Below are 12,671 nucleotides of genomic sequence, written 5' to 3'. Positions count from 1 at the left end.
AATGTCTGGTATTCTTTCTGTGAATGACATCCCCAGTCTATCCAGAAACCTAGGGGTTGTGTTTATTACTCCTCTCTCTCATTACCATGTTCTGTCAGTGTCTACCTCCTAGCTCTCTCTCATATCTACTCACTTATCTCCATCCCTACCACCTTCACATTAGCTAAGCTTCTATCATCTCCCCCAGACCTCATCTCTGCAAACTTCTAACTGTTTTCTGTCCACTCTTGTCTGTTCCAGACCTTTCTGTTCCACTGAGCCAGGATGATTTTTTTAATGTATTGCAAATATAATCACTGTATGTAGATGCAGACACACACACACACAAATTAAAAACTTAAACTGCTTTCTATTAGGATAAAGACCAAAATTCCTAACCTGTGGTTTTATAAGACCACCTACCAGACTGTCCCATGCATCCTCTCCACCCTCATCTCAAACCAAGCTTCCCCTTCTCTCTCTGTTCTTCAGCCACCCTGACCTCTTCATACCTCCACCTGTACATCATGCTTCCTCCTACCACATTGAGTCTCAATAAAAAGTGAATGGAATTTGGGGTATAGAATCCAGAATTTGTGGTTGGTGGAGATGGGGTCAGAAACATCTGTCAGAAACAGAAGCTGATGGCCCTCACAGCAACTTCCATAAGTAATTATGTATGGGGCATCCATGGCTCCCTTGTGTCTGAGTCAGCACAAATAGAGCAAGTGAATCAAAGGGCTCAAATCACTCTGGCTAAGTGACTGGAAGGATGTGGAAGGGACAATAATGGGAATGAGAGACCAGTTAGAAGCTTATTGTAATATACTGAATTCCCATCAAAAAAACTGCAGGAAAATATCCCATGATTCCCCTGCACTTCCCAGGCACTCACCGTGACTATTTCCAGTTTGACCCCAGGAATTACACCCCATGTACTAACAGGAAACATGATCATCCCCTTACCCCACCAGAATCCTTGGAAAGATCTGCCTGCCCCGTTGGGCCTACCTTGGAGAAAGGGAACTAATAAAGTGTACTTTTCATTAGCCGTGAGTCCAATTGGGGATGCCTTCCGGAACCGCCTGCGTATGTTCCCTTCACTGATCAATTGCTGTACGATTGACTGGTTCCAGTCCTGGCCCACTGATGCCCTGGAGTTGGTGGCCAACAAATTTCTGGAAGATGTGGAGCTTGATGACAGTATTCGGGTAGAGTAAGTGTTAGCTGCTTTTTAGTACCCCAACCAAATATTCCAAATTGAAAATCTAGATATTGGCTCTATTCTTGTCATCATTTTAAGATTTCTCAGTTTATATATAGAAATGTCTTATACTTTTAAATCACATTTAGTTGGATATTTAATGAAACACCTTTACTGAACAAGAATAAAATTTCATTTTTCAGAATTGTCCTGGAGACACACTGTTGTCATAGTTATGATAACCTGGAGATAATATAGCTATTTCCATGGTCTTAGAGCATGCATTCTCAACAGGGGCACTATAACTGCCAGGGGGATGAAAACTGGTTCTTGTGAGGGTGAAAAAAACTTACTCTTGTATGTATAAAGCACAGATATATTAAAAAAAAAAAAACACTTAATTTTGGCTAGAGTAAGGGAGGATATGAGAATGTCAATCACCCTGGGTGCCTTATGAAGGCAGGAGTCATGTCGTCTGCCTTGCCTGCCTCTATGTCCTTAGTGTAGGCACTACACTAAGTGCTAGGGCAGATGCCTGGTACATAGTAGGTTTAATTACTGCTTAGTAAATGAATGAATGGAAAGTGAAGAAGTAGGCAGAGATCAGAATGTTGATAGCTTTAAATTACATTTTAAGAACTTTCAACTTTATTCCCTAGGCCAGAAGGCCCTTAACTTAGGTCTATACACTCATGGATAGAATTCAGATGGTCAGTGAATGTGAATGGAGAAAAATTACATCTTCATTTTCACTGACATCCAACTAGTATTTTGCATTTCCTTCAATGAAGAATGTAGGCAGTAAACCCCAGTAGGATTAGCAGGATTTATTACCGATAGGAATCGCAGTTTTTTTAAAATGACTTGTTCAGTCATTACAGGTACCTCAATATATCATTTCCTTCAAAATTATGGTATTTTTTAGACCTGCTGCCCAAACATTATTTAATGCAGAGTTTGGCAAACTAGGATCCTCTGGCCAAGACCAGTTCACAGCCTGTTTTTGTCAATAAAGTTTTATTGGAACACAGCCACGCCCTTTTTTTCACACTATAATGGCAGAGTTGAATAGCTGCCACAGAGACTGTGTGGCCCACAAAGCCTAAATATTTACTATCTGCCCCTTTCCAGAAAAAGTTTGCTGATCCCTGATTTAATGCATTGATTAAAAGCACGTATATTACTATATCACAAATTTGGTTTTCAAAATATTTTGAAAACTATTTCACCACAATTAGTATCCTTTGTAATCATATATATTTTATTTTATGCATTTTAAACATTATTCTGCAAAGTCCAGAGGCTTTACCAGACTGCCAAGGGTTAAGAACGCCTCCTTAAGCCCTAGTGATTCACCAAAATGATCAGAGGTAGAAATTACTGCTCAAAGATCATTCTAGTAAGAATATACACCTCCCCAGTTCTTCTCGCAGCTATGTTCACTTGTCTTCTGAGAATTTGGGGTTCTAGTGGGCCACAGTCGGCATGCACCTCTCATATCCTCCTGTCTGTAACTGAAGCTGTGCTAGATCACTCTGGAGGAAGTTGGGCCTGCCTAACCGCCCTTGTGTCCTTGGCAGGGTCATCTCCATGTGCAAATATTTCCAGGAGAGTGTGAAGAACATTTCGCTTGATTATTACAACACGCTTCGCAGACACAACTACGTTACCCCCACCTCCTACCTCGAATTGATCCTAACCTTCAAGACGCTCCTGAATAGCAAGAGGCAAGAGGTTGATATGATGAGAAACCGCTACCTGACAGGCCTGCAGAAACTCGAATTTGCAGCTTCACAGGTAAGCACTGCCAAAATAGAATAGGGACAAAGAGGTCAAGGACTAGGTGGATGCTTTGAGGCACTTGTTCAAGTGCAGAATTTCAGAGGGCACCAAATGAGACAGCGTCTGACCCTGCATTTGCAGCACTCGTCACACTTTCCTCAGCCTAATCCCAGCCCTATGGAGATTCTGTCTTTATTTAAGATGGTTTTTTATTGCTGTAACATTGGTTTATAACGTTATACAAATTTCGGGTGTACGTTATTATATTTTGATTTCTGTGTAGATTACATCATGTTCACCACCCAAAGACTAATTACCATCCATTACGACACATGTGCCTAATCACCCCTTTCCCCCTCCTACCTCCCCCCTTCCCCTCTGGTAACCACCAATACAATCTCTGTCTCCAAGTGATTGTTTGTTATTGTTTTTATCTTCTGTTTATGTGTGAGACCATATGATATTTGACTTTCTCCCTCTGACTTATTTTGCTTAACATAATACCCTCAAGGTCCATCCGTGTTGTCACAAATAGCCATATTTCATCATTTTTTTATGACTGAGTAGTATTCCATTGTGTAAATATACCACATCTTTATCTATTCCTCCCTTGATGGGCACCTAGGTTGCTTCCAAGTCTTGGCTATTGTGAATAATGCTGCAATGAACATAGGGGTGCATATGTCTTTACACATTTGTGTTTTCATGTTCTTTGGATAAATACTCAGCAGTGGAATATCTGGATCATATGGTAGTTCTATTCTTAATTTTTTTAGGAATCTCCATACTGTTTTCCATAGTGGCTGCATCAGTTTGCCTTCCCACCAGGAGTGTATGAGCCCTTCTCTCTACATCTTCTCCAACACTTGTTATTTTCTGTCTTGTTAATTATAGCCATTCTCATGGAGTGAGGTGATATCTTATGGTAGTTTTGATTTGCATTTCCCTGATAGTTAATGATGTTGACTATCTTTTCATGTGCCTGTTGGCCTTCTGTATATCTTCTTTGACGAAATCTCTGTTCAGATCTTTTATCCATTTTTTAATTGGGTTTTTAGGGGTTTTTTGTTGAGATGTATGAGTTCTTTATACATTTTGGATATTAACCCCTTATCAGATATATGGTTTGCAAATATCTTTTCCCAGTTGTTAGGTTGTCTTTTTGTTTTGTTGATGGTTTCCTTTGCTGTGCAGAAGCTTTTTAGTTTGATGTAGTCCCATTTGTTTATTTTTTCTATTGCTTCCCTTGCCCCATCAGACATGGTACTTGAAAATATGCTCCTGAGACCGAGGCCAAAGAGCATACTGCTTATGTTTTCTTCTAGAAGTTTCATGTCTTACATTCAAGTCTTTAATCCATTTTGAGTTAATTTTTGTGTCTGGTGTAAGATAATGGTCTACTTTCATTCTTTTGCGTATGGCTGTCCAGTTTTCCCAACACTGTTTATTAAAGAAACTTTTCTTTCTCCATTGTATGTTCTTGGTTCTCTTGTCGAAAATTAGCTGTGCATAGATGTGTAGGTTTATTTCTGGGCTCCTGATTCTGTTCCATTGATCTGTGTGTCTGTTTTTGTGCCAGTACCATGCTGTTTTGGTTACTATGGCTTTGTAGTATATTTTGAAATCAGGGAGTGTGATACCTCCAGCTTTGTTCTTTTTTCTCAGGATTCCTTTGGCTATTTGGGGTCCTTTCTTGTTCCATATAAATTTTAGGATTCTTAGTTCTATTTCTGTGAGAAATGTCATTAGAACTTTGATAGAGATTACATTGAATCTGTAGAATGCTTTAGGAAGTATGGATATTTTATGTTAATTCTTCCTATCCAAGAGCACGGAATATCTTTCCATCTCTTTGTGTCTTCTATTTCTTTTAACAATATTTTATAGTTTTCAGTATACAGGTCTTTCACCTCTTTGGCTAAGTTTATTCCTAGGAATTTTATTCTTTTTGTTGCAATTGTAAATGGAATTGTATTCTTAATTTCTCTTTCTGCTACTTCGTTGTTAGTGTATAGAAACGCAACTGATTTTTGTATGTTGATTTTGTCTCCTGCAACTTTACCATACTCATTTATTATTTCTAAAAGTTTTTTAGGGATTCTTTAGGGTTTCCTATATATAAAATCATGTCATGTGCAAATAGTGACAGTTTCACTTATTTAAGATTTTGATATTTTGTTCATCATAGAGTTTTTTGCATTAATTTTGACTTCTTAAAATATTGCAATAAAATACTATTTATCTTGAGTGCTGAGGTTTTTGGTGCCCCTTAAATTTTGTGCCCAAGGCAAGTACCTCCCTTGCCTCACCCTTGCCCTGGCCCTGGATACTGTCACTGGGGAACTGGACAGGATACAGCACTGATTAAGAGCAGGCCTTTGTGGAGTCAGACAGCCCTGGGCTCAAATTCCAGCTCTACAACTTATCAGATTTAGAACCTTGAACCTATTGGGGCCCCAGTTTCTTCTTCTATTAAAAAGGCGATAACAGTCTTTACTTCATAGGGTTACTATGAAGATGAAATGAGCTGACACAAGCTTGCAAAATCCCTAGCATGTGAATAGTAATTGATTTGTGCTTGGAGCCACTTGACAAACCATCTCAAATGAGAGCCATATGCAGACATGAATTTTCAGCACTGACAAAGAACTGAGGCTACTGGATGGTTTGCACTAGGTTGGCCTGTTGCTGAGCCCAGCAGGTACACCAACGCTGCAGCACAGGGATGAGAGAACACCAGAGGTGGCCTCTGTGTCTCTGCTTCTGGGCCTCCTGGGTCCAACTCAGGGTCCTTGGCTTTTAGAAAGATGTTAAAAATTGGAGTCTGTGCAGACAAGTGTGAGCAAACCATGTTGTTTGAGGAGCAGGAAGGAATGACAGTGCCAGTTAACATTTCTTGAGCCCTACTGCATGCCCAGCACTGTGAATGAGAAAAGTACTGTTGTCATCTCCATGTTACACACAAAGAAACCAAGATGCAGAGAGGCCAGGCAACTTGCCTACAATCACACAGTCTCATAATTAACCATCACGAGCGGTTGGGCCAGAATTGAAACTCAGATCTGCATGACCCAAGAGCCTGTGTTGCTAACCCAGCCAGGATGATGTGCTTCTCTCACCTGGGATTGCTGGGGGCAGTGGGTGCAAAGTCATGAAACCCTCTTCAAATGTGCATCTGAGCTGCCTTAGAAGGCAGAATCAGCACCAGTGGGTGAAACCTGCATGGGGGTAAATTCCAGCTCTTCATCTTGAAAATCTGATGCATTTAGTTGTCTGAAAAATGGCACAACTCTCCTGAGAGATGATGAGCTGCTCATCATTAGAGGTGTTCAAACAGTGGCCAGAAAACTTCTTGGCAGGAATATTTTAGAAGGCATCAGACTGTTGGAAAAAATGGCCTTGAAACTTCCTTCTATCCAGGTATTTCAGCCGTGTATGTTTCCTTCACAGCCTTAAAAAAATATAGTTTTTTTCTCCCCAACTTGCTTTTGTTCTCTCTCTCCCTGCCCCCAACATTAGAATGTCAGCTCAGCACAGAAGGAAACTGTACCTTTTCTTAAAATTTCAAGTTTACCATTATATCTCTAGTGCCTAGCACAGTGCTTCATAACATGTAGTATGAACTCAATAACTAAGTACTGAAGGATCAAAGAGATAAACTCCAGCCCACAAATATACACCCAGTACCATGTTAAAATCATTAGTGTTTTTTTTTTGAGGAAGATTAGGCCTGATCTAGCATCTGCTGCCAATCCTCCTCCTTTTGCTGAGAAACACTGGCCCTGAGCTAACATCCGTGCCTGTCTTTCTCTACTTTATATGTGGGACACCTGCCACAGCATGGCTTGCCAAGCGGTGCCATGTCCACACCCAGGATCCGAACCAGTGAACCCCAGGCCACCAAAGCGGAACGTGCTCACTTAACCGTTAAACCACCGGGCCGGCCCCAATCGTTAGTATTGTTATAGGTTGAAGAATCATTTCTGCTCTTGCCAATTGTACCATCTTTGGCATTGACATAGCTGACCCTGCATTCCTCCCACCCCTCTCTCCTTGCTAGGTGGCAGTCATGCAAGCAGAACTGACTGCTCTCCAACCCCAGCTCATCCAGACCTCTGAGGAGACTGCTAAGATGATGGTGAAAATTGAAGAAGAGACGAGGGAAGCAGATGCCAAGAAACTTTTGGTGCAGGCAGATGAAAAGGAAGCCAATGCTGCTGCTGCCGTTTCTCAAGCAATCAAGGTATAAAGAACAGAGAGCAAAGGGAGGGAACCAGCATTTTCTGGGTTCATCCATTGTCTTATTAGAGCCTGACATAGTCCTTCAGAATATGTGTGGTCATGCCCATCTTGCAGGTGAGAAGAGTGAGGCTTGAAAGAGTAGGTGACTTTCCCAGCATCACACAGCTAGTACGTGATGAAGCAAGTCATTCTGATACTTGGCTCTGCCCATGAAGCATTATTGTTTTCCAGATATTCTCCATCTCACTCAGAGTCAAGGCCTACAAGCCCTAGCATGATCTAACCTCATCTCTTATTACTTTCCCTCATTCACTCTGCTCTGGCCACACTGGCCTCCTGGCTAATCCTCAAATAAACACAAGGCAGATTCCCACCTTAGGGCCCTTGCACAGGCTGTTCCCTCTGCCCCGAATGCTCTTCCTCCAGATATCCACATGGTTACCTCCTTTACCTCCTTCACATTTTTGCTTAAATGTGCCTGGCAGGTTGTAGGTGTGGAATAAATATTTGTCAGATGACAGACTGTCGAACCTAGAGGACCCCATTTGAAAGTGATTCTTATACCAAAGAAAAATAGTTCTGGGAAGGGCTTCACCTGCATTCAGCTATTAGAAGAAAATCAGATTAACATTCATGTGATGTTATATATTTCTCAAAACACTTTCAAGTTACACAGTTCCATTTGAGTATCACAATTACCTTGGACTTAGGAATGGCAAGTGTCAAGATCTGAAAGCCAACGACCTTAAGGTTCAGTGGTGAAATGATTTTCCGGAGCTGCACAACTAGTTAGTGGGATGAGAATCCAAGGTTCATGGCACTTAGCTTAACATATTTGTCCCTCTGCTCCCACTTCACAGAAAATTCTTTTGACCATTCTTCAAGCAAGAGCTTGAACAATAAGTAGCTTGTGTTTGGCTTCTAGTTAATGGGGCACTTTCTCCAAAAGGGCAGGCCTTCCAGACTGGCTTTTCTTCATTGAGTCCTTAGACTGGCCTTTCGTAGATTCCCTTGGGTCCAATCCCTGGTCTTAGAGTCACACAGTGAATGCCCTGGATAAGAGAGGCTTGCTCACTCGTAGTCCTCATGGCATGGGCAGAAGACCAGTGGAACCGTAAAAAACAGTAACCACCAGGCACCAAGAACCACGGTCTGGCAGGTGATTTGCCATTCTATGAGAGATTGTAATAATAACTGCTCCTTATCAGCACCATGGAGGTTTCTTTTGTATTCCTTTATTTATCAAATATTTATTGAACACTTACTAGGTGCTAGCACTCTTGTAGGACATGGGGAAATTGGAATGAACAAGATGGACAAAATTCCTTCCCTTGTGGAGGTTGTATTCTCCTTTACTTGATTTACGTAACTTATCTTTTATCGTCCCAACAACCCTGCAAGGCAGATGGTATTGTTCCTGGTTTACAGATGAGGAAATCATGGTACAAGAACTTAAATGGCTTGTCCAAGGTCACACAGCTACCAAGTGACAGAATCAGGATTCACACCCACAGTTCTTTTATTCCAAAGCCCTTGCATTTGACCATTATTCCAGAAGTTTCAAACTAGCAGCTAGGGAGCACACATACACTGTGACACACACACAGTATTCGTTTAAAATCTGAAATAATTACCAGCTTTTAAAAATCAAGAGATTTCAAGTGAAACTTCTAAAGTTTCTGCTTTTCTTATGGAAAAAAATCAAGCATTCTGGCAACGTTGGACCTGCATTCCTGGGTTGTACCCATCCATAGCATTGAATAGATGCTTCCCCTTGAGTATTCCAGTTCACCAAAGCCCCAGCCGCCCACTTCCCAAGTTCATATCACTGGCCTGGCCCTGGAGACACATGAATTTACAACTCCTCCATGGTTCTCTACTAGAATCAGGCACATCAGGGTTCAATATCTGCTTAGTTTCCTCATCTATAAAATAAGATACTAAGAGAAAAACATGTAAAGCTTGTAACATGTGTCCAGCACACAGTCAGAGCTTAATGGCCCATGTTAGCTCTTCTCCAAAACAATTGTTGTTTACCTTGTACCGAGTGGACTTGCCTATTTGATAAAGGGCAGCCTCTCACCACGTGGGGGCCCGCCACACCCAGGATTCTGCTCTACATTGTCAGGGGCAAACAATGACTTGCTGCAGCAGGAGGGACCCAAGAGGTGACATGAGCTTTACAAGGAGATGACCTACCACACCCATTCCTGGGCAGTAAACTGCCACCCAGGGTTTCGGTGTGAAGGGTGAGGTCTAATGCTCTGCCATCCCGTCCCTGAAGTGGGAGTGACATCCTGAAGGTGAGTCAGGAGGTGGAAGAAACTATCCAAGGAGGAGACGAAACCTGTGCTTGCTCTAAATTTCCCTGAGGCTTCCACGAGGATCAGAACCCCTTCCTGAAGCTCTCAGGGGTCCACAGGAGGACTGCTAGTTTTCTCTAATCTCCTCTCACCCCTAGGCATGAGATAAGATGGAGAGCACCCAGTGCAGTGCCTGACACGGTGTAGAGGCTAAACAGCGTGAATGGAATCCATTCTGGGGAGATTAGGAGCCAGGCAGAAAGTCAGACCTCAAACACTTGTTTCGCAAGTACCTGGTTTACTTAAATTGGTCGGTTATTTTTAAGCTAATGAATCATATCTTTTCCCCCTAATGAGGATAATAAGTGATGCCAGAATTGCTGCAGAGTTGGTTACATTTCCTCAGAGTGCACTGTGCTTCATACCTCTCAAACAGCTCAGTTGCTCCTTGCACTAAGCCATAGGGGTCATTTTTAATTATGATGCTTTTTGCATAGAAATGAATGATGTAACAGTAATAACCATATGAAAGAATTTTTAAGAACTCGACTTTAGCATCTTTGCAATTTTCCAAGTTTCCTTCTAGTCCTTGTCTATACACGTGGATAATTTTATGCTACTGCAATCATAGCATAATGGTGCTTTGCATCATGCTTTCTTATTTCTTTAGCCTTCTATCAAAAATGTTTTTCCAAAATGTCATATAATCATTTTAATGACCATTTTAAGTAGGTGCTTCACCCATCAAGTAGCCGTTCCCCTTTGGGTACTGAAGTCTATTCCTTCCTGCTCTGTTTTCACTGCTTCAAGAGTGTAAACTGGAGTTTCTCAACAGAGCTGTGTCACAATCACCCTTGGAGTTTTAAAAATGCAGATGCCCAGACCCCACCCAGACTGAGTGAATCAGAAACTCTAGGTGTGGGCCTGACCATGCGGATGCCCTAAATGCTCCTCTGTGACTCTGATGCAGAGTCAGGGTTAAGAATCACTGTTACAGATAATGTTACAATTACAGCCTTTTTGAGTCACTTGACAAACAAGTTTACCCTGAGCTAGACCCCAGGCCTTGCCCCTTAGGAAAGGGAGCAGAGCTACCAGGCCACTGGGAGGCATGAAGCAAGTATGAGCCACTAGCTGTCCAGCCCATTATAAGAAAGTGACACAGAACTATTGCTAATAGGAAGCCATGGCACGTGGGGTGTTTGAAATCCACCGAGAATCCAAACCTATGGCTGAGCCAACACCTTTGGTTTCCTCTGCCACCAAACCCTTCCAGAAGCTGATCATGAGAAACAGCAGGGATCAGTTTTGGTTCTTCTTCCTCTTGCCTGTCACTCTGGCGCGTAACCCAGGGCTGAAGAGGGGGCAAACTGAGTCGCCCCTGGGACTGAGCCATTACTGCCATTCAAGGCAGGCCGTTCCGTTTTGATATTGGGGACATCTGACATGGCTCCTTTTTTTGGGAGAGGGGGTTGTTTTCATATAATGAAGCCAAATAAAATATTTCTGTAAGTTTATAAGAAAAGCAGAAAACCTAAAATAAAGAATCCATGATACACACACACGTATGAGAAGGTGGAACCAACTTTGTTTTGTTTGCCTGTCACAATAAAACTGCAGGAACACATGCTGCTTTGCCTAAGAACTGACGTCCTCTTGGGAAGTTTCACTTGAGTCATGGCTGTGTGATTGCTCCACGGACTGGGGGACTGACAGAGAATTCGCTGAGAGGGAACCAGGAGCCCAGGGCTGGACCTTGACTCTGTGACTAACCAGCTATGTGACCTTGGCTAACTCATTTTACCTCCTGAAACTTGATTTGTTGTTGTTGTTGTTGGATTTGGTAATTGAATTGCTAAGTAATATATAAGATCCCTTCCAGTTCCAAGGTCTTATAATGTTAAGCTTTCTTTTTTAAAAAATTGAGATATAATTGACATACCATGAATATTCACCCTTTTAAATGATGCAATTTGGTGGTTTTTAATATATTCACAAAGTTGTACAACCATCATCACCACTATCTAATTCTAGAACATTTCATCCCTCTGAAAAGATGCCTATACCCATTAGCAGTCACTGCCCTTCCTCCCTCTCCCCAGCCGCTGGCAACCACTAACCTACTTTCTGCCCCTGTGGATTTTCCTTTTCTGCACATTTCATGTAAATGGAATCTTACAGAACGTGGTGTTTTGTGTCTGGCTTCTTTCACTTAACATGATGTTTTCAAGGTTTATCCATGTTGCATGAATTAGTACTTCATTCCTTTTTATGGCTGAATAATATTCCATTGTATTAATTTTGTTTTTAAATGAAGAAATCATAGACAAAACATACACTGTCTCCTTTTCCCAGAGCTCACTACCCGGCCCTAATCTCTGTCCCCATTCCTCATCCTTAAATTCTGAGCTTAAACTCCATCCTATCCCCAAGCCTCATCCTACCCCGACTTCACCCCTGGCTGTCTCTGAGCTACAATGTATCCCAGACCCCCACCCACCCCTGACTTTCTCCCAACCCTGTTGCCTTTATCTCTTCCCTAAACTTGTCCTAACTCCCTTCCCATCTGTCACTCACCTTCTAAGCCTCATCCATTACTCCATCTCAACACATCCTTGATCAATGGGTGTGAAGTCACCCACTGCATATATCTCTTGAGAGTTTGTTAAAAACCAAAAGCTTGATTTTTTTAAGGTTACAAACCAGGTGGATTCTCAAATGTCCAAGGCACCCAAACCGTAGCCCCAAAGGGCCATGCACACATCCTTGCTGGGGGCCAGTTAGAGCCACCCTTGAGTGCAGAGCTCCAGAGGAGGCACCATGCTACAAGGACGTCGGGGTGGAAGCACCTCCTCCCGCTTCCTCCAGGAGCAGAGTTCTGTTTCACCCCCAGGGTGCAGGGCACTGGGCACTCACCATGCCTGTCCCTGTGCCCACAGAATGAATGTGAGGGGGACCTGGCAGAGGCGATGCCAGCACTGGAGGCCGCACTCACTGCGCTCGACACCCTGAACCCTGCAGACATCTCACTGGTGAAGGCGATGCAGAACCCACCAGGCCCTGTCAAGCTGGTCATGGAGAGCATCTGTGTCATGAAAGGGCTGAAACCAGAGAGGAAGCCGGACCCCAGTGGCAGCGGTAACCCCCTTTAGCACCTCACC

The 12,671-nt window shown here is 42.6% G+C and overlaps 1 protein-coding gene across 4 annotated transcripts in view; it reads left to right on the top strand.

Annotated features, from left to right (window-relative positions):
- The window catches only part of DNAH3 (dynein axonemal heavy chain 3), a 167,387-nt gene that overhangs the window by 128,252 nt on the left and 26,464 nt on the right, over nucleotides 1-12,671 (top strand). For all 4 annotated transcript variants that reach the window (XM_070568381.1, XM_070568379.1, XM_070568380.1 and 1 more), the window contains 4 exons: nucleotides 1,030-1,195; nucleotides 2,764-2,980; nucleotides 7,026-7,208; nucleotides 12,450-12,648. In XM_070568381.1, coding sequence (XP_070424482.1) covers nucleotides 1,030-1,195; nucleotides 2,764-2,980; nucleotides 7,026-7,208; nucleotides 12,450-12,648 — 765 coding nt within the window. The remainder of the gene's footprint in view (nucleotides 1-1,029; nucleotides 1,196-2,763; nucleotides 2,981-7,025; nucleotides 7,209-12,449; nucleotides 12,649-12,671) is intronic.

The sequence above is a fragment of the Equus przewalskii genome, chromosome 12, assembly GCF_037783145.1.
Source record: "Equus przewalskii isolate Varuska chromosome 12, EquPr2, whole genome shotgun sequence".
Classification (NCBI taxonomy): domain Eukaryota; kingdom Metazoa; phylum Chordata; class Mammalia; order Perissodactyla; family Equidae; genus Equus; species Equus przewalskii.
This window is presented reverse-complemented; position numbering and strand designations above follow the sequence as displayed.